At 42.9% G+C, this 22,320-nt stretch overlaps 1 protein-coding gene across 1 annotated transcript in view; it reads left to right on the forward strand.

Moving 5' to 3' along the window:
- The window catches only part of MBD5 (methyl-CpG binding domain protein 5), a 92,221-nt gene that overhangs the window by 60,394 nt on the left and 9,507 nt on the right, over positions 1 to 22,320 (forward strand). Inside the window, exons 7-11 of the mRNA XM_088474873.1 lie at positions 5,744 to 6,067; positions 11,617 to 11,801; positions 11,924 to 13,087; positions 20,406 to 20,479; positions 21,308 to 21,383. Of these exons, the coding sequence (XP_088330999.1) occupies positions 5,744 to 6,067; positions 11,617 to 11,801; positions 11,924 to 13,087; positions 20,406 to 20,479; positions 21,308 to 21,383 (1,823 nt within the window). The remainder of the gene's footprint in view (positions 1 to 5,743; positions 6,068 to 11,616; positions 11,802 to 11,923; positions 13,088 to 20,405; positions 20,480 to 21,307; positions 21,384 to 22,320) is intronic.

A 22,320-nucleotide genomic window follows, 5' to 3' on the forward strand; every position in this document is an offset into this window, starting at 1 on the left:
TTTCATGCTGATAGGGCGGAACTCCGGACGGTAGCCGCCTTCCTTCCCAAGGTAGTGTCGGCTTTTCATATTAATCAGCCTATTGTGGTACCGTCTTTGGTGGAGGACTCTGGTGGTTCTTCTACCTTGGATGTGGTTAGAGCTCTCCGGATCTATGTTGACAGGACTGCTTCCCTCCGTAAGTCTGAGTCACTTTTTTTTTTCCTCTGATGCGGTTCAGAGGGGTTGGCCAGCGTCTAAGCAGACTTTGGCACGTTGGATCCGACTGACTATTCATCAGGCTTATGTTGGTGCCGAACGCCGGCCTCCTTCGTCCATTTCGGCTCATTCCACACGTTCTGTGGGTGTGTCCTGGGTGGCCGGTAGGGGAGCCTCCACGTCACAGTTGTGCCGTGCGGCCACTTGGTCTTCTGTGCACACGTTTGTCAAGTTTTACAAATTTGATACGTTCGCGGTTTTGGCATCCCGTTTTGGCCGTTTTTGTTCTGCAGGCCCCGCAGAGCGCTCCCGCCCGTGGGGAAAACTTTGGGACGTCCCCAGCGTAAGCACCTCCAGTGTCCCCTAGTGGATGAAAGAGAAAATGGGATTTTGGTACCTACCGGTAAATCCTTTTCTCTGATTCCACAGGGGACACTGGATGCCCAGCTCTGCGCTCTTAGCCTGCCTGTTCAGTTTGTTCCATATGTTGTATGTTTTGATTATTGTGTGTTCTCTCCCTTTTTACTCCGCTTGTTCTCCATCTCCTCTCGGTCTTCATTTTCTAAACTGAGGGCTGATGGGGCATAGAGGGGGAGGAGCTTCACACTGCTAAATTATTTAAAGTGCCGGCTCCAGTTATCCACGCCTCTATACCCAAGCGTAAGCACCTCCAGTGTCACCTGTGGAATCAGAGAAAAGGATTTACGGGTAGGTACCAAAATCCCATTTTTTTTTTTTTTATATATTCCTTTTTTTGGGGTTAAAAATTATTTGGAAAGATTATTTTCGCAAGAATTGCCCCTAAATGCGCCCTTTTCACACCATCTCATTTTAATGATCTTGCTCTGCAAAATTTAAATCTAATTTTTGCTATGCAAACTAGCCACACTGGCCAGTTGTATTCATTCTCCCCCGTGCCTGTGGTAACCGGTCTCTCTTATAGGCTGTTTTAGCGGGGCGCCATGCCCTTCCTGATTTCAAAATGGTGATATGTGCCCTACCCTTATCACAGCCTGACTCTGCCTCCCACTGTGCCAATGCATCCCCCAACGTGAGTGCCACAGTATATGGGGGTAAAAGGTTGGGGAAGAGCACTGTGCAGTGCAGGAGAGCTTGGGGGCAGCTTAGCATCTAAGGGAGTCTTGTACACGCCCCCTAAAGTGATGAAAGGGGGGTGTGATGCATGGCCACATCCCTCCCCCATGAGGCCAAACTACCTTTTCGGATGTGTAAAGATGTGCCCTCTGTCTTGATCACCGCCCTGCCCGATCAAGACCCTAAAATGAACAGTAGCCTTTTATATATGGATACATGAATGTAGGTGGCTTTTCTGGCCTTTTTTGCAGCCTTGGGTTCTGGGTATCTTGCACTAAGTGAAAAATTAATTATTAGATTTTACAAAGAAATTCTACAGGAGAATTTCAGGGTGTTTACCTTTCAGCTGAATATAGGCCATATGGCTCCATTGCATTGTTTTTAAATTTAAAACCGAATAGTTGAAGATTTTTAGGGTCTGTTTTACAGTTAGATGTAAATATTGGGTCAATTTCCATGAAAAAAAATACTTTGATACATGTTTTTGCACCTTTTTATTTGAAGTTCTGTTGTATGTTAAGGTATGTTTTAGCTTTAAATGTGCAAAATGTCAGGCCAAAATATCAAAGCTGTCGTCAACTTGGAGTCTAGCACCAAGCCTATGAGGTGCACAAAGACATGCCTCCTAATAGTCGTATGTTAAAGATTTGTGCAAGTCAAAATCGGACACATTTCCTGCACATGTGGTTGACTACCGTCTACCTGCTCCTAAAATACAGCATTTACACAGGAATTTCTTTGCTTCCCCAAACACAAGTGAAAGTACATATGAGACTGCATGCAACTCAAAAAATTGGGCGCAAGTTGTTCCCACACACAGAGCAACAGGGACTTAAGACCAACTCTGAATGTAGCTCATTGGGAAGGTATTCAATCAGCGTCCATGGCTACAAGGTGCCAGTGTTATGACTGTGTCTCCGGCACCTCGCGACTGCCACCAATTTTGGTCTACTATATTAAGCTGTTATGTGCGCAGCCACGCATTGCAACCACACGCAACGATAATTGGATGCGGCCTCTGGTGTTTTAATACATTAGGGTCCTCAGTGGTTTTACGAGTCTAATATGCTGATCGGCCAGAGAGCCGAGCACAGTGGTATGTTTTAAGTTTGTACATGTGGGGTGGCTCCAACCATTCAGCACTTGATCAAATTTGAGTAAATGTTTAGAGCTGCATATGTGAAACATTGGGGTAATTTCCCAGCATCTCAGAATGAGTGCTCCACTTTCAATATTTGTCTTATTATATCATATATTTTAAAACTAACTAATACCATAATTCTTTAGCACTCTACAGGCTTTAAATGGTGAAATCAATCCATTTAAATCCAAAGCTTCAGTCAATCAAGCCTTTTGTATCCCTGACTAAACTGTTGAATCAGGGTTGGAAAAAATAAACAGGTTGTTTGTTTGTTTTTTGTTTTTTCTGTTTTTTTTTTTCGAAACCAGATTTTTGCATTAATGTTTAAATGCCAAAAATTTTTTAATCCTGCTTGTTCTATTAATACTGTGAAACCTTGATAAATCACATTTTAATGCTTTCTAACATTAACAAATCAAAGTTATTACTGTTTGATATGATTTATTTGACATCTTTCAATAAAACCAATTTTAGACTAAACATAACTAAAACCTGCAAAAGCACTTTTCAAAGAAACACACAAACACAAAAATGGAGTTACGCATTAGAGCTGGAAATGTCACTGGCATTAAACATTTTGAATAAAAACACTAGTTTAGAGGCCATTTCAGTTCCCAGTCTGCGTCAAATGAACTAAATTCTTTGTACACTAGCTGAAGATGCTTGAGCAGTCAGAAGTTGTTCAATAATAGGCAATAGAGAGTTAACTTTTTCAACTGATTTTTTTTTTTTTTGTCTCGTCCACCATTTTATGACACTTGTGACACCACAGAGACTAAGGGCTAAATATAATTGGTTGAGAGTTTAGCAGTGATCTCTCACACTTTTTAAAGTCTGCCAATGTATTTAGAATTGGAGAACATGCAAACTCATCTTTTTAGACTCACGATTTAAACGGTCATCCAGATGTTTTCTGATTATGAAGATAAAACGCGACCAATGTGAGAGTAATGCTAAACTCACATTTTCTAAACTCCCACCCAAATATTCCGAAATACAGAGATAGTGAAACCTTTTGCTTTTTCATGAATCAATGTAAACAAACTTTGTTTAAGGCACATTATTAAAAATAAAGTATAAAATTACCTTCAGACTTTGTGTATATGAAACCTAAATGAATTTCATGTATGTACACAAACTTTGTTTGAGCAGCAAAATTATTGAAAAAATTGTATAAAATGATCTGTAGGCTGTGTGTATATAAAACATAAGTGCAACTCTGTTCATATTTGGGTCCCATCCCCAAGATATTTCATTATGATATGTAAATATATTTCAAAATACCCCTGGTCCCAAGCATTTTGGATATGGGAGACTCAACTTGTATATTTGGCCCTAAGTCTGTCTTTCTTCCACTCATCTCAATAGGACTGGAGGTTTTGAATTGAAATACAAATGTAAACATGGAGATTAAACCATGAGGTGTTTCTCTCTATATTGTTTGTGTTGTTTATTCTTTAAGATTGAGAATGTTAGCTGTGTTTTTGGTTTTTTTTTCTGCCCTATGGGATTGTTGGGGGAGAAATCTTCGCTTGATGTACAGCAGATTTAGCACCGCATTTATCTGATTCACCCTCCCTATATCTTTCTGGTGTGTGCGTGTGTGTGATTTTCTGCATTGGTTCAGCTTACTCAAAGATCACAAGCAACAAGAATGTGGAATAATAGCAGTCACAGTGTTGTAGGGTTAGACACCCCTCGGGGAGCATTAGTATTGGGCTATGGGAAGGTGGGGTTAGGGTTAGGCACCACTAAGGGAGGGTTAGGGTCCTTACCTGCATCTGTCCAAATTCTTAACATTCAGCCTTCCAACGTCGGTATTCGAACCAGCGGCTGTTTAGCCGCCGGCATCTTATACTGATTCCGTACATATGAGTGACATATTGCATGGCTCACAGATATCTATCCCAGAGACCAACACACCTATGCTCCACAAAATCTTAACTCCAACCTTTCTTTACCTACTTTTGTGTGCTCAGAGTTTACGAACAGAATTTGACTGGAGTGCAGGTGGATTAGATATATCCATTTTATGCATGGGATATCCTTTATGTAATGAGCAAAAGAGAAGTTAATTGCATATTTTTGGAGTTGTAGCAGAATCTTCATTTTCAAGTGTGGTCTAAAACACTGATTTTATGCCTGTTCAGAGGATCTGACCTCCTTTTGGGAAAGTGACTGAGGAACAGATGTGGTGTAGTACATAGACATTATTGCACTTTTTAAGAGATGTACTCCAGAGATAAAATGGTGCCGGATGCCATACCATTACATGCAGTCCATATGCAGCATTTGAAGTCCTCAGAATGTACTGTGTGTGTGTGTGTGTGTCCGTCCAATGGAAAGCAGGTGGAAAAAGGTCCCAAGTCGCCGTGAGTTTTTGTGGTGGGTCCGGTAAGTTGATGCCACTGGTATCCTGCAAAAGCCTGGGCCAACTTACCAGACCCACCACAAAAACTCATGCCGACTTGGGACCTTTTTCTATCTGCTTTCCATTGGACGGACGCACACATACACCGTACATTCTGAGGACTTCAAATGCTGCATATGGACTCTATGCTAATAGGAACATTCCTCTATCGGTGAATGACTTGGTAACTTTACTGCACAGTCCCTCTGCTTTCTTAAACATGAGTGGCATTAATTGCTATTTGACTGGTGTACCTATTGTATCCGGAAGGGTTTATAGGAACAGGCACAATTTGCATAGACCGTAACGAGGGTGAGGCTCATGCCCACATATATTGTTTTATACAACTGCTTTTTTTTAAATTTAAATCTATTTTTTTAATTACTGTAAATTGTCATTCATCTCAGAGCTACTTTATTCTTATCTTATGTGTTTGCAAGGGCTTGACTACCCCTTTTTCTGTAGCTGCTAGGAAAAACAGAACCTCTTGGCGCATGTTAAAAACCTCTTAGTTATTCAATACCACTTTTTTATGGTCTCTCTCTCTCATTCCAGTTAATTAAATTCTATTTGAAAGAGACCAACAATCCTCCCGGACAACACATACCTTCATTTTTTTTTTTCCAGTGTGATCTGTGTGCTTAGCATGTTGCGTGTCAGCAATACTGAAAGTGCAGTCTATCCGTTCACTGGACATGAATTGCATGACTAAGACACTACGTAAGCAGGGTTCATGACTAATGTTCAAGATTCACTGGTTGACAGTGCTTTGAGAGGCTCCATTGACAATCTGTTTAGCACGTAAAGTGGCAGTCTTTATAGCATGTAGAAGACACATACTCTTCCATGTTTTGTCAATTTTAATACATTTTACATCTGACCTCATGTTTGTGTCTTAGGAGGTTCCTTACCTTTGTCATCAGTAGCAATAGCCGGAGCAGGTCAGCCAGCCATCACAAAGACTACATCTGTTCTCCAAGACGGCGTAATCGTCACCACAGCATCTGGGACTCCAATGCAGAACCATCTTCCAATGGGCAATTCCTTCCCATTTGCGGGATCAGAGCACGCTAACCACTTTGCACAGAGTACTAACAACAACCACCTTCCACGACCCGTCAACTCCAATCTTTTAAACTCTCTGCCAATGTCGTTGCCTCTAAATCAGCAGCATCTCCTGAATCAGAACATTATGCATATGCTGCAGCCCTCAATGGGAGAAGGTAAGTCTCCTCCTCCATTTTCTCCAGTTTTTATGATGATCTCATTACGGTCTCTGTGACTACTTGTGGAGAACTCTTTCTACAACTTAAGTTTCTTGTAAGGATTTACTACTTCATTAAAACTTGACTTGCAGTTTTGTACCATGCAAGGATTGCAGAGCTTCAATGTGCGCACAAAGCCTTGTAGTAAGACCTGAACTAGGATTCATCCTCATGGAACTTTAAAATCTTAAAGGGGATAGAAACTTAAGGAATTAAGTCTTTCAAATAGAGACATGGTGATCTATTTTTTTTTTTCTTTGGCATAATCATGGAAAGAGCAGATGTATAACCAATTTAGTCACAAACAAAGTGAGGAGAAATAGAAGATCCGGGCATATTGTGAGGAAGCCAAAGGCACGGTTCATGGCTTATGGCTTCCCTACTTTCCCGACCAGTCCAGGGCTGCGCGCACAGGTTGTTGCCCGGCAATTTGTCAATAGAACTGAATGCGTATTGTCTTTGGCAAAATTAGGACTATGCAACAGTTGCACTAAACAAGGGGTGTGTTTTTTTTATTGTGCAAGTCAGCAACATTTCAGGCACAAGTGGCTCTTTCTCAAGCTGTTACAAGCTTCACTTGTGCCTGACATGAACAATAAGCACCCATTGTTTAATGAAACAGTACCAGAGTGCCTCCTTGCCGGTCTACCCCTTGCCTGTCTTGCCCTTTATAGTTTTCAAACTCTTATTCAATAAGATGACTTATGATTGATGTATGTATTTTTAATATTTCTAAGTTGGTCATTTGCATACTAGTTTTAAGACCACTGGCTTGCTTCGTTATACAATGTAGCAGTGGAGTACAATTGCCTTGCTCTTCTGTGTATAGTATGCCTAAGTCACGAGAGTCAATATCTATGGAAAGAGGTGGTAAATACCCTCCCATCACTACCTCCATAATGTTACACACCTGTATGATCTGCCAAATTCCAGGGCAAGCTACTGTACAACAGTCAAGCCCACGCTTCACCAGCATTCATCTGCAGCCTTGCTCAGCACCTCCATGGGGCAAAAGAGCCCTTTCTGCTGTCCCTAGTGGGTTTGTACCTTGCACAGACCATGAACTGCGTTCTTTCCTTTCTTATGCACCTGGGCTACAGTGTAGGTCCTTAATTTAAACAGTAGCAGACCTTCTATAGTAGGTATGTTGTCCTCTCTCGCCGCTAGAGATTTTTGGGTGAATCTTTTGTGGACCCTTATGCTGGGTACACACTATGTCAATGGGTCAGCCATCCTATCTGACGATTGGTGCATACACACTTTCCAACTGTCTGCCCAATGTGCTGGACCAAGGATGCAGTTGTGCGCCATGGCAATTACTACCCATTTGGAATCTGATAAATCCTCCTCTCTGTATGATGCTTTCTGCCTTATCAGAGCAGTATTCAGGACTCTATTTAGCAGAGCGAGCTTTGTTATATTTCATCTTTACCCTTGACTAGATCTTAGCAAATTTAATGTTGGGGATGTGGTAGACTGAGACAAACTGCATACTTTTAGATCATTTCATTCCTTTTACCTGGAGTTGTGGGCAATCTCTACAGTAATATATCCTTAGGTCTCATAACTGTCAAATAGGACCATGATTCCTCTCACAGATACCATGTTCTATAAGGACTACTTTGGAGGCTAAAAGGCTTGTGTGTTACTTGTTAGGGCCACCTTTGCCTCTGCTTGGGTGTCAAAGGTGACTTTAAGTAGAGTGAATAACTTCTAGAAGATTTATAGGGGTGTATGCCCAAAGAGTTAATTAATCTTTTTGCCTCTTATATTCTGGATGTGTTGTTTTATTTGAAGAGCACAGCTTTTGATTCTTCAAGGTTAGCAGCAATAGTAGCTGCTATTGTGTTATTGGCACAAAGGGTCCTCTGGCTTAAGACCAGATCAGTCGACCATAAAAATAAAAAATTCCTTATCTTACCTTATTCCTTGCCTTCAGGCTCACCAATTTCATATAGGAGACAAATAGAAGTGGTACCTATCAAACGGCCCTGTGCTTGGAAGAACTGACCTGTAAACTCTCGCTCTGGGACTGACATCCCCAGAGCCCCCACACTCAATATAAAGAAAACTATTGCTGACCTTACTGAATCTACAGATCTTGCCTGTATTACTTGGACTTGGCTAGACGAAAATGCAGCTCCTATTTTGGAAGCTGCAGTTCCAACAAATTACTATGTCGTTCACAACCCAAGACTTAACTGCAGCGGAGGGGGTGTGGCTATCTGCTTCAAAAACTAACTTAAACTTGGGGTCCACCCAATGGAAATTACTCACTCATATTGAGTGCATTGCTGCTCGGGGTTCTACAGACTTAGGATTCAGAGTACTTCCCATTTACCGCCCCCCTGGAGATGGAAAGATATTTCTACAAGAATTTGTAGATATTGTTGCTGGACTAGTTCTGGAGCATCAAAGATGGCTGATCCTTGGGGATTTCAATGCATGGGTTGATGATGAGTTCTCACCTTGGCCAAGATCTCCTGTGCACAATGAATGCTCTGGACCTCACACAAGTCATTCCTTCAGCTACTCATATAAGTGGTCACACTCTTGATCTTGTCTTCCAGATTGGATTAGAAGTCTCTGACCTAAATATAAACCCAGTCACGTGGTCAGACCACCACTCAATTCACTTCTCAGTTGCAACCCCTCAAAATAGAACTTTACCCATGGAGTTGACAAGGTATCGTCCAAGGAGGGGAACGACCCCCCCAGGCTCTTGCAGCAAACCTGGATCTTTCTGTGGTAATGGGGGCCTGTGAAGATCCTTGTTCTCTAGTCCACTACTATAACAGATGTGACGGCTGCAATGGATATTATCGCCCCTGTGCGTATACGACCCCGCATACCAAACCGTCAAGCCCCTAGTGTTAGTGAACTCAAGAAAAGGGGGCGTAGACTTGAAAGACGATGGAGGAAGATTAACCTGGTAAAGGATAAGTTAACACTAATCATACATATTAGAGAATATCAATCAACGATCACCTGTAAGAAAACAGAGTTCCTTTCAAATGAGATCAAGACCGCAAACAATAGGCCAGCTCAGCTTTACCGTACAGTGGAGATGCTTTGCAAACCAGCATTCCTGCAGCTTGATGAAACCCTCTCCCAGTCCAGATGCAATGAGTTTGCAAAATTCTTTGCAGATAAAGTATCCTCCATCCGGGCTCGAATCCCCACAGTGCCATCAAAGGATTACAAAACTACCAAGCCTGCAAAGGTAAGCCACCTGTCTCCCTGGAACAGCTTTGACATAATTTTGGCAATGTCTTTTACATCCGTTATCAGAGTGTTGCGCCCCACCACCTGTTATCTGGATCCTGCCTCAACTAAGTTTTTCTTAGGGAGTATGGACATGATTGGCCCTGTAATTGCAAAAATAGTTCAATGCTCTTTGCAAACAGGCATTTTTCCAGAACCACTAAAGGAAGAAATTGTTAGACCACTTCTTAAAAAAACTTAATTTAGACCCCGACTGCATGACCCACTATAGACCAGTATCAAACCTTCCTTTTCTAGGAAAGGTCATTGAGAAAGTAGTGGCAATGCAACTGGAAACCCATCTGTCTACCCATGATATTTATGATCCATTCCAGTCAGGATTCAGGAGAAGACATAGCACTGAAACAGCTCTGGTATGTGTGCTTAATGATCTTCTGATGGCAAGAGACAGAGGTGATTGTTCAATCTTAATCCTTCTAGATCTTTCAGCAGCATTTGATACTGTGGACCACGGGATTCTAATTGAGTGCTTGAAATATTTCTGAGGACTGGGTGGCACATTCCTTAGCTGGTTCAAATCATTTCTGACCGGCAGGTCAGAGAGTTTCTTCTGAAGTAAACTCTTCATCACCAGTGCCACTTCCATGCGGTGTCCCACAGGGTTCTATACTATCACCCATGCTACCATTGGGTGAAATAATCAGACGTCATGGCCTGGTGTACCACTGCTATGCAGATGATACACAACCGTACCTGTCCTTAGCTCCAGGTACAAAGGACCCCATAACAACCCTAAATGGCTGCCTAGCTGAGCTTCAGGAGTGGATGAGTGCCAGTTGGCTGTGACTGAACCCTGATAAAACAGCGGTCCTTATGATGAGTCACAAGTCAGGGTTACAGCATAGCCAACCAACAGGACTTACGCTTGGGGGATCAGAATGACAAAACACTGAACATGTGGGGAATCTTGGTGTTGTACTGGATAGTGGCTTGACACATAAACATCAGGTATCAGCCACAATCAAATACTCATTCTTTCATCTGAGGAACATTGCCAGAATGGATCTACTTGTCCAGGTCTCATCATTTGTACTGCTCAGATTCCATGTATTCTCTTAAACAGCCATCAAAAAGGATGTAGATCTTCCTCTGTCCATCTCCCATTAGATTAGGATCACTGCACACTCAACCAAAGTGGTTAATCCCATTAGGCTGTGTATCATATGGTAATAGCCAACCAGTCAAGAAATAATAAAATACTACCATTGTAATAAAAAAAACAAATATCTAATTTATGCTGGGCATACACTCTATACAATTATCTGTCTGGTTGGAATGAAAATCTGGTAATCTATGGGAGCAAATGACAATTGATTTTTATATGGTTTTAAACCCTGGAAAGCAGACAAACTATTGTTCAAATTGGTTGCATTTGTTTTATTTAACGAATTTGGCTGAACGTCCATTTTTTTTCTGTTTTCCAGTGTTTGTGAACAAATGTTTGATTGATTGTCATTTGCTCCCATACACTACTAGATTTTCATTCCAACCAGCCAGATTGGACAGATATATGACAGATAATTGTGTAGTGTATGCCCAGCATTAGGGAAGTGCAAAAACAGTTTTCTGTGTGTGTAAATTAGCTAAATTGTTTACCTAGTGCAGACCTCCACTTCTCCATGTTTGGAAATGCATATATATCTCTATCTCTTTTTCTCCTAAGTCTTTGGTTTAGCTTCCTTTTATATATGACATTAATGATGACCATGAGGGGCAGAGCAGAACTGCCTTTCTTTTGCCACTTTTTACGTGTTTTGAGTGTTTTCGTTACATTGGTAGAAATGCCCCTAAAAATTGATGTTCGGTAAAAGTGCACTTCAAAGGTGACACTCCCAGTTTCTGAGCCTCCTGAGTACACACAAAATGCAAGTCCTTTTCTGTGCTACCCTTCGTAATCGAGTTCTCCTGAAAATTAAAATGTTGTTGTTTGTGCATGTATAGGTAGGCCTTATCATGCTTGTATGCCTCCCGCAGCAATTAATTACCCCAATCTCTACTAGCATCAGAATAATAAAAATCATACACCCTTCTGCAATCTCTGACAACAGGTCTGTTCACTTCTCTCTAAAACCATGTATTTTGCCAAAGCTAGGCATGTGAGGTCACAAAACTGCATTAGACCAGTTTGTTTTTATCCACTGGGATCCTTAAGCACTTGCCCTTTTTCGAAGTGAAAAGTACATAATCCGTGTTTAACGTATACATTTTTTTTTTTTTTTCAGATTTGTCATCGGTAAGCAATCCCTTGAATAACCATCAGTTGTCTTCTCATCTTCAGTCATTACTAAACAATAATCAGCAGCAGCAACTTCTGCATAGGTTTCCCAATCTACATGCCTTGAAAGGACAAGTTACGGCGCCACCAAACAACTTCAACCCCATGGCCTGTTTGTTTCAAAACTTTCAGGTAATTGTATCAGTCCCCACATCCAAAACAAGATATTACCAGAAACCAAAAAATTGTCATGCCAATGTGTAGCACAGACTATACTCCTTCCACAGTAATACATTTTATTCTGATTTATTTAGGTGAGAATGCAAGAAAACAAAGCGGTCAATGCTCAGATGGGAGTATCGTCAATACCTGAAAACCCAAACCCTGCAATTCCTCCATTTCCAGATAAGTCTTGTACCATGCCACATAGGACAGAACAATATATAAAAGATAACACACGGGAAGGAGGAAGCTCTGTAGATGCCATTTATAAAGCTGTGGTAGATGCAGCCAGTAAGGGAATGCAAGTGGTCATTACTACGGCGGTGGCCAGCACGACACAGATGAGCCCTATCCCAGCACTAAGTGCCATGAGTGCCTTCACTGCATCCATTGGTGACCCATTAAATCTCTCAAGTACAGTGGGCACCGTCATCCATGGTAGAAACTTGGGAAATTCCGATCATGAGGTCAGAATACGAAACTCTAGAGGTACCCGGATGAGAAAAAACTTGGATCAGAACAAACACATGGCTGATGGGGACGGGTTTGATTACTTCAAAGCAGGATGTAATACACCTAAAAGATATTGGAATGGAGGTCAAAGTCCTGGTGAAGTCAACAGGTGGAAATGTGAGGAGTTTTTGGACCACAACTCGCAGGTCTATGGCAATCCGTACCAAACTAGATCTGGCAACGTCTCTATATTGCACTCTTTCGAAGATGAGCAGTGCCAGATTTTGCTGCCACCCAGGCAATGTCCAAACGATAAGATGCTAGAGGATAATTTCACATTTAACCATTACAAAAGAACTATGATGAGTTTTAAAGAGAGGTTGGAAAGCACTATGGAACGCTGCGCTCACATGAACGGAACCCGTGTCCCACAGCACAGAGGGTTCGGAGATTTGCTCAACATCCCTAAACAAGAGATCAGCATGGAGGAACAATCTCCCAGCTCTTCCAACAGTTTGGAAAGTTCTTTAGCTAGAGACTATATCCATTATAATGGAGACTTTCATGCAAAGGGAATGAACGGGTGTGTCCCCAGTCCCTCAGACACAAAAAGTATCAGTAGCGAGGATGACATTAGGATTCCCGACTCCCCTTCATCAAATGACTTAATGCATTATAGGCCAAGGACGTTTAATATGGGAGACTTGGTCTGGGGACAAATTAAAGGACTGGCTTCATGGCCCGGAAAATTAGTGAGGGACGACCTGCACAACTCATATCAGCAGAACTCAGAAGAACGGAAGGTATACTGCAGCTTAATACTTATTTTGCATACAGCATATTTGCATGCAATTGGGATATTGACATTAAGGGGAGGGAGGGACTTTATTTTTATTATTATTCTTTTAGTAAACCTATTCTTCTCATTGCAATGTGTAATATTTAGTAACTAAATACAATTATCCATTATTCGATAGAACCTGTGGAGCCCTCTGAATACAATTAGTAAACCTACCTTGGAGCTGAGGGTGGGGAACATGGATATTGAAAAAACATTAATTAATTAGCTTGTACTTGCCCACTCTACAATGATTTATGTTTTTTTTTTTTGTTTTGTTTTTTTTTTCCTTTTTTCTATTTTTTTTAATGCTATAGATCTACATCTTTATTTTATGCAGAGTTGTTCATTTCAGCTCTTGATAGGAGGCAGTGCTATGTGTTACTTGACATGGTCGCAAACAATGCGACCAGTCAGAAACGCTCACTTGGTAGCTGCTGGAAAGTTATCTTCCTGCAGCCGCCAATGGCAGAGGGACTTCCTCACCTCTCCACATCCTCCCCTTGTGACTGCCGTGCAGAGAGGAGCAGCTGCCGGGAAATGTAAAGTTGCAATGTTCTGACGATCGATATTCCGATATATCAACGGTCGATATTTAAAAAAAAAAAAAAATCCTATATCAATGTTGTGTGTAGCAAAAATATATATACATTTCTTCAGGGTCCATAGGGTCCACAGAAACTACCTTGGGGAATATGTGTTTTGGAGGAAACCAGGCACCAAACAGTCAACCCTTTCCGGTCCCAGGATGCACTGGGTCCTCCTCCATATATACCCTGTCTTCGGCCTCAGATACTCAGTTTTTCATTTGGTGCTGCAGGAGACTCACAGTTATAACAGCACGGGACTGAAAACAGTCCCAAGTTTGGTTTGTTTGTTTGTTTGTTTTTCTTCTTTCTTTCCTTTTTAACTCCTATGAGTTTAGCAGCAGGGCGTCTTTTATAAGACGCCCGTGCTGCAACTCCACCTACCCCCGCTGGCGCCGCAACACCAGTAACCCGTGTGGTCTGGTAATATTGGCAGGGTCGTGGCAGAGCGCGCTAAATTGCAGTGCCATGACCTGGACTGCAACCAGAGGACACTCTGGTAAGAGCGAGCCTGTCCGGGCTTCCAGCATGGGAGATGTATGGAAGCTGCTTCGGTTCGGCGCTCCCGAATTAGGCCATCAGTACCATATCGCCTGGCGCCGGGGACAGGCTTCAGACGCATTCTGTTGCTGAGAAGCCAGAGTACCCAATTGGTTTGTGCAGCATAGGGGAGGTAAGCTCTCACCCCGGCAATCCCGACCCAGGGCCGGGCTATGGAAGTTTTGCGCATCTGGGTTGCTCTGCCCACCTCTGTATATGAAACGCTCACTGACTATGTTCTGCGCTCTGTGAAAGCAGCTGGTCTCAGTAGGCGTTGATCTCCCTGTATACCTCTCCTTCAGGGGCTAGATATATAACGCTCTATAGCCTATCAATCAACTCTAATAGGGTTTTGACCAGTTGATTCAGAGCTCATTTTCAACTATCAGTTGTATCTGCATTGTATGTGACTTTGTGTTAGCGCCTGCTGTGTCTGTCTGTTACTTATTTTAAGCACTATTGTTCCTCACTTCTCTGTGCACGTGGTGGGGTTCTTTCTATATCCGTGTTTAAAAGTCGCAGTTGCATTGCTTTGTACCTTTTTATATGTCTAAGATCAAAGGGAAACATGAGGCTGGGGCCCAAGTGAGCTGGTATTATGTGAATCCTGTCAGGCAGGCCTGTCTCCTCCAGGATTTCATACAGGATGGTATGTGTATTTCTTGTTATAAGATTCCATCACATCAACTTAGTATACCAGCGCCTGTGCAAGAGCCACCGTGGGTGTCCTCTTTTTCACAAGTTCAAACGCATTTAGTGGACCGGTTAGCGACACCTATACTGCCTCTTACTATGGGATTTCCACAACAGTTGCAACCTGCTATGTGTGTTCCTCCTTTGTATCCATCCTGGATGGATGCTTATGCTCATTCTTCACAGGGTATAGGTTCAACAGTCTGCCGCTCTTAAACCTAGACAGGCGGTAACCACTAGGGTTCAGGACCGGAAGAGATCATTGCGTCATTCCGCACAGCCTTTAGACGCAGATGCATCATCTGATTTTGCACAGGGTTCCTCCTCAGAATCTGTATCTGAGGAGGAGGATTGTCATGCCTCTGTGGATGTTCTCTCTCTGGTGAGAGCGGTTAAATCGATTTTAAATTTAGAAGATAAAAAGGCACCTCCTAGGTCTAAAGCTCCGCTCTTGAGACGACAGAAGGTGATTAAGGATGAGTTTCCTCAGTCTGAACAGCTTTCAGAATCATGGCTGAGGTATGGAATACCCTGGATAGGCGGTTCCATGTTACAAAGCAGTTATCCTTGTTATATCCATTTTCAGTAAGTGGAATGTGATTTATTTCTTTATTACCAGTTATTTATATAGTGCACACATATTGCGCAGCGCTTTACAGAGAAGAATATTTGGCCATTCACATCAGTTCCTGCCCCAGTGGAGCTTACAATCTATATTCCCTATCACATATAAACGCACACACATACACACTAGGGTTAATTTTTGGTTGGAGCCAATTAACCTACCAATATATTTTTGGAGTGTGTGAGGAAACCGGAGCACCCGAAGGAAACCCAAACAAGCACAGGGAGAATATACAAACTCCGCACAGTTAGGGCCGTGGTTGGAATAGAACCCACGACCTCAGTGCTGTGAGGCAGTAACGCTAACCATTACACCGTCTGTGCTGCCCTGATGTGATAAATGGAAGGTCTCTTCCATGGTGGATGCTCACGTGACTCATTTGATTAAGATTTCCACATTGCCCATTCCGTCCGCATCCTTTCTTAGGGATGTTACTGATAAAAGGTTGGAAACCTGTTTTAAAGTCAGTTTTTTTTCTTTATCTGGTGCAATTACATGGACTGCTATGGCGACTGCCTGGTTGGCCAAGGCCATAGAAGAGTGGACGGCGGCATTAGAAGAGACTATGCCAGATGCTACAAGAGAACTGTCTTATTTTTCTCTTATGCGAGAGGCAGCATACCCTATGTAAGATGTAGGAATTATGGCATCTAGGGCGTCGGCAGCCTCAATTTTGGCACGCAGAGCCATCTGGTTAAGGTACTGGATGGCAGATGTGGGTTCCAAGAAAGTTCTAGAATCCCTGCCTTTTTTTGGGTAAAAGATTGTTTGGTCCAGAGTTGGATAAGATAGTGGTTACGTTTTGCAGCTTCAAAAGCTGCTGGGCTACCATCATCAAACTATTACAAGAAGCAGTTTCCCTTTCGACCCCAGGGAAGGACAAAGGGACAGTCTTTTTCCAGGCAGCCTAATTGCCGTAGGACTACCAAGCCACAACAAGCGGGGAAGGGTTGGTCAACCAGGCTACCAGGCCAGTTGACAAACCTTCAGCCTGATGGGGATGGGGCGGGCCTCCCCCTGGGGGACCTCGGAGTAGGGGGCCGACGTCTTCTGTTTTGCGACACTTGGCATCAGACAACAGATGCCTGGGTCAGATAAGTGGTCTCTCAGGAATATGCAATCACTTTCCGAGGACATCCTCCCCAGAAATTCTTTGGCACAAATCCCCCAGCAAGCTCTGTCAAAGCCCTGGCCCTCCAGAAAGCCATTCAGACTTTGATGGGTTCAGGGGTTATTATTCCGGTTCCCTTGGCTCAACAAGAAAGTGGATATTTATTCAAATCTGTTTTTGATTCGGAAACCAAATGGGTCTCATCGCCCTATCCTAAATCTAAAGTATCTCAACAAATTTGTTCATGTACACAAGTTCCGTATGGAGACCCTACGGTCAATTATGCTGGCTATGGAACCTGGGAATTTTATGGTTTCCCTAGACATACAAGATGCATACCTGCATGGGCCTATAGCACTATCCCATCGAAGGTTTCTACGATTTGCTGTTCATCAGCAACATTACCAATTTCAGGCTCTACCCTTTTGGTCTGTCCACAGCTCCTCAGGTGTTTACCAAGGTAATGGCGGTCATGACTGCTCTTCTCAGGCGACAAGGAGCCAGAATTCTGCCATACTTGGACAATCTCCTAATATTGGCACAGTCTCCGGAGGTAATACTTAATCTCCAGCTGACAGTGGCCTGCCTAAAGCAGCACAGCTGGATTGTCAATTGGAAAAAATCATCGCTTTCTCAAACACTGCAGATGACACATCTGGGTTCGCTCCTGGATTCTCAGGCGCAGAAGATCTTTTTACCAGTAAAAAAGATTGCAGCTCTACATTTGCAGGTGTGAAAATTGCTCCACGATCGAAGAGTATCAGTCCATTCAGTGATGCAGGTCCTGGGGTGTATGCTTTCCACCTTCAACATGGTGGAATATGCCCAGTTTCACTCCAGGCCCTTGCAGTTATTGATCCTGTCTTGTTGGAACAGTCAGTATCAGTGGATAAAGTCTGATGATCTGGCTCTCCCTGGCCTGGTGGCTTCAGATGCCTCATTTTAAACCAGGGTCGCCCTCTGTGGGTACTCCTCACCACGGACGCCAGTCTTCAAGGAAGTGGCACAGTAACAAGTTATCACACTTTCCAGGGAAGGTGGATGTCTCAGGGAAAGGCATCTGCACATAACACCCTGTACACTGCCCAGAGTTCCAAGATATTTAATTTCAGCACAAAGCCTCCTTCAAAGCAGGCCTGTCCAAATCCAGTCCGACAGTGCAACCACGGTAGCCTACCTCAACCATCAGGGAGGCACGCGAAGTCCGGCAGCCAGGAAGTGACAAAAATTCTGACTTGGGCAGAATGTCATCTACTGACAATCTCTGCAATTTTCATCCCAGAAGCCCACAACTGGGAAGCAGACTTCCTCAGTTGTCAGGACATACATGCCGGAGAATGGGATCTCCACCCATAAGTCTTCCAGCTCCTAGTGGACAAATGGGGACTACCAGAGGTGGATCTCATGATCTCACGGCACAATTACAAGATCCCCATTGTACGGGTCCAGGACAAGAGACCCCTCAGCTGCCTTTGTGGATGCGCTGGCAGTGGGGTGGGATTTCAGGTTGGCTTACCTGTCTCCTCCATTCTCTTCTACCAATAATTCTCAGAAAATGCAAGAAAGAGGGCGGCAGGGTGATTCTAATAGCTTCGGCTTGGCCCAAGCGCCATTGGTTCACCGACCTGATGTCTCTCCATAGATACTCCGCTCACATTTCCTCTTAGCTGGACCTGCTAGTGCAGAGGGTCCCTGCCTACATTCCGGCCTACCTCGTCTATCTTTGACGGCTTGGCTCTTGAGTCTTGCTTATTAAGAGCCAAAGGGTTTATGGGTTCTGTGTTTCATACGATGCTTGCGGCAAGAAAGCCGCCTTCTGCCTGCATCTTTTACAGAATTTGGCATTCATTTTTCTATGGTGTTCCCACAGAAAAGTTGATCCTAAGGTTTTTAGGGTCTCTCGGGTTTTCGCTTTTCTCCAGGCTGAATTAGACCTGGGTCTCCGCCTGGCCACTTTGTGGGTACAGGTTTCTGCGCTCTCAGTTTTGTTTCAGCATAGAATATCTCCCTTGCCAGATGTTAGAACTTTTTTGTATTGGGTTCTCCATCTGCAGCCACCTTTTTTGCTTTTCCGATGGCACCGTGGGATTTGTCTTTGGTTCTCAGGGCGTTACAGGCTCCTCCCTTTTGAACCTTTGAATACAGTGGACTTCAAGTGGTTGACAGCGAAGACCCCTTTTTCTCTTCGTTATCTCTTCAGCTCACAGAGTCTCTGATTTGGCAGCACGGTCGTGTTCCCCCCCCCCCCCCCCCCATATTTGATTTTCCACCACGATAGGGCAGTCCTGCGTACACGGGCAGGCTACCTTCCAAAAGTGCTATCCCGTTTTCATATAAATGAAGAAATTGTTGTACCGGCTTTCAGGTCTTCAAGCCTTTCTGCTGGTGAAACTTCATTGGATGTTGTTCGAGCCCTTTGGATCTACATGGATTGTACTAACTCCATTAAGAAATCAGATGCACTTTTTGTTTTGAATGGGTTTCACAAACATGGTTGGCCAGTTAACAAACAGACTCTGTCTCGGTGGCTGCGTAGGACTATTTCTCAAGCTTATACGCAAGCTGATCTTCCCAACAGGGTGACAGCATTTCAACTCTGTCTGTTGGACCTTCGTGGGCGGTCATGCATGGCGCCTCGGCTGAACAGCTGTGCAAGGTAGCCACTTGGTCTTCCGTCCATACCTTTATCAAATTGTATGCTTTTGATACTTTTGCCTCCAAGGATGCTTCCTTTGGGCTGCGGATCCTCCTGTCTGATCAGGAGTGTCCCCACCCTTAAGGGAACTGCTTTAGGACATCCCCAAGGTAGTTCCTGTGGACCCTGAAGAAGAAAATAAGTTATGGTATAACATACCTTTTGTTAACTCTTTCTTCGAGGTCCACAGGGCACCCTCCCTGACGCACCTGGCTTCAGTGGAATATGTTCCTCCTCGTCTCTGATTCCCTCTTTTATTATGAGTGTTTCTAGTGTAATGTGTACTTCCTTCTCCACTTTCATTCTTCTGCCAATGGACTTGTTTACAAAAGCCGCAAGCAGGGTATATATGGAGGAGGACCCAGTGCTTCCTGGAACCGGAAAGAGTTGACTGTTTGGTGCCGGCTTTCCTTCAAACCACATAATCCCCAAGGTAGTTCCTGTGGACCTCGAAAATGTTATGCCAGAACGCTTTTATTTATTTTTTTATAAAATCATGTTGGATATGTTTTTAAATGTTCTTGACCTAATTCAATCAAAAAAAAAAAAAAAAAACAGAGGTTTTTGGAAAAACAAAATACTAACCAGTTAAATTTCTTTATTACACTGGTTAAATCATGCGTAGAAATGAACCTTTTTCAAGTGCATAATGCATTCCTTTAAACGCATTGACTAGAGCTGATCTACAATAAAGTACTTTTCGCTGGTAGAAAAATGCTTTCGCCCTCTCAAAGAATGCACGCCCTATTACTCCATTCCCTACACCCCTTTGTACTGACTCAAGAAGCATTGCAGTTCCCCACCACTCCTCCCATTGGACAGTGTAAACTTTTACAAGCTTCCACCAGTGCCGCAAATTCATGGGCTTCCTGTGAAAGATGTGCAAAAGCAAGAACATAAAATCGTAAAAGAGCATTTACACTGCGGCATTGCATATTACAGTTTTGTAAATGAGCTTTATTTTAAGTTACTGATCACTGAGGTGAGAGGCATTGGTCATAGACCTGGATAATATTATCTTGTTTTATTTAGGTGGAGAGTGAGAAGTTAAAGACTCTGACAGAGGGGCTGGAAGCTTACAGTCGAGCCCAGAAGAGAAACAGAAAGTAAGCGTTCAAAACTATCATTTAGTTTAGTATTAAACACTCATGCTGAAACTTTACCATCACTTACTCAGAGTAGACGGATCAATTTTCGGAATGAATTAATATAAATCCTTATTCACTAGGTGGTGAATATCTTTTACCTCATGCCTCAGTAATGTTACTGGTTATTTTTTAATTGATAGGCTTCATATTGCTTCCATTCACAAAATGTGTAAGTATTGTTACATTCTAATGATATGACTACAATGATAAGTCCTAAACAATGTACATAACTTGTACATTGTTCAGGGGAACTCTGGCGACCGGGGTCCCAAGGCAGGGGAACTCTGGCGACCGGGGTCGCAGAAAATAAACCCATGGGAATGGGGTTTGCTTTATTTTTTTCTATTTTGCTGTTATGTAATTTAGGAGCCGTTTTAGATTACTTTTCAATAATGTGTATGTTTTAACACACTTTTTATTTACAATATAGTGCCTCCCATCGAATACCCCCTTTCTTTGTTGATGTGCCTGGTTGTGCGTCCCAGGGACCAGCAGTATGGGCTGACTGGTTATGTTTTATAAGGACAGTGGGATCGGCAACACGGGGCTGACTATTTCTGATTTATAAGGAGAGTGGGACAGACAGTATGGGGTTGACAGGTTATGGTTTCATAGACGGAAGTCAATGGGGTCAGACTAGCATTCAAGAGGATTAGTTAGGACAGATTAGTGGTTAACAGGAGATGGTTTGTTCTGGGGCATTATATTTAGAACATTTAAATGTTATTTCCTAGTATAAGAAGCTTTAGGAATAGAAACTATTTGTTCTTGTATTTTCTGTTGCAGAAGTGGAACACTAAATAACCATCTAGAAGCTGCGATACATGAGGCGATGAACGAGCTGGACAAAATTTCTGGCAATGTAAGTTATAAGGGTATATATGGTTCCTTGCTGTTTATTATACCAGCAGCTCCCTGCCCCCGGTTCAGTAATCGTGCACAAATAATGCACTATAATGTCGGAAACTACCACCGATGCACGCTCCCGCTGGCTGTTTCCGACATTGGCCTGCATGTTCAGGTGATGGACAATCTACTGATAACGACAGATTGGCCAAATTCAGGAATGATGGAATGTGCCTGCACTGAACGACTGATCGTAAGGTGTAAAAAGTGCACCAGCTCCATTACAAAAGTGTGTGTGTATGTATATGTGTGTATATATATATATACATACATACATACATACATACATACATACATACATACATACAGTCAGGTCCATAAATATTGGGACATTGACAGAATTTTCATATTTTGGCCTCTGTTCACCACCACAATGGCTTTGAAATGAAACAAACAAGATGTGATTTAACTGCAGACTTTCAGATTTAATTTGAGGGTAATTACATCCAAATCAGGTGAACGGTGTAGGAATTACAACGGTTTCTATATGTGCCTCCCACTTTTTAAGGGGCCAAAAGTAATGGGACAAACTAAACAATCCTAAATCTAACTTTCACTTTTTAATACTTTGTTGCAAATCCTTTGCAGGCAATTACAGCCTGATGTCTGGAACGCATAGACATCACCAGACGCTGGGTTTCATCCCTGGTGATGCTCTGCCAAGCCTCTACTGCAAATGTCTTCAGTTCCTGCTTGTTCTTGGGGCATTTTCCCTTCAGTTTTGTCTTCATCAAGTGAAATGCATGCTCAATCGGATTCAGGTCAGGGGATTGACTTGGCCATTGCATAACATTCCACTTTTTAGCCTTAAAAAAACTCTTTGGTTGCTTTTGCAGTATGCTTCGGGTCATTGTCCATCTGTACTGTGAAGCGCCGTCCAATGAGTTCTGAAG

This window comes from Taudactylus pleione, unplaced genomic scaffold (genome assembly GCF_031769625.1).
Source record: "Taudactylus pleione unplaced genomic scaffold, aTauple2 ptg000156l, whole genome shotgun sequence".
Taxonomy (NCBI): Eukaryota; Metazoa; Chordata; class Amphibia; order Anura; family Myobatrachidae; genus Taudactylus; species Taudactylus pleione.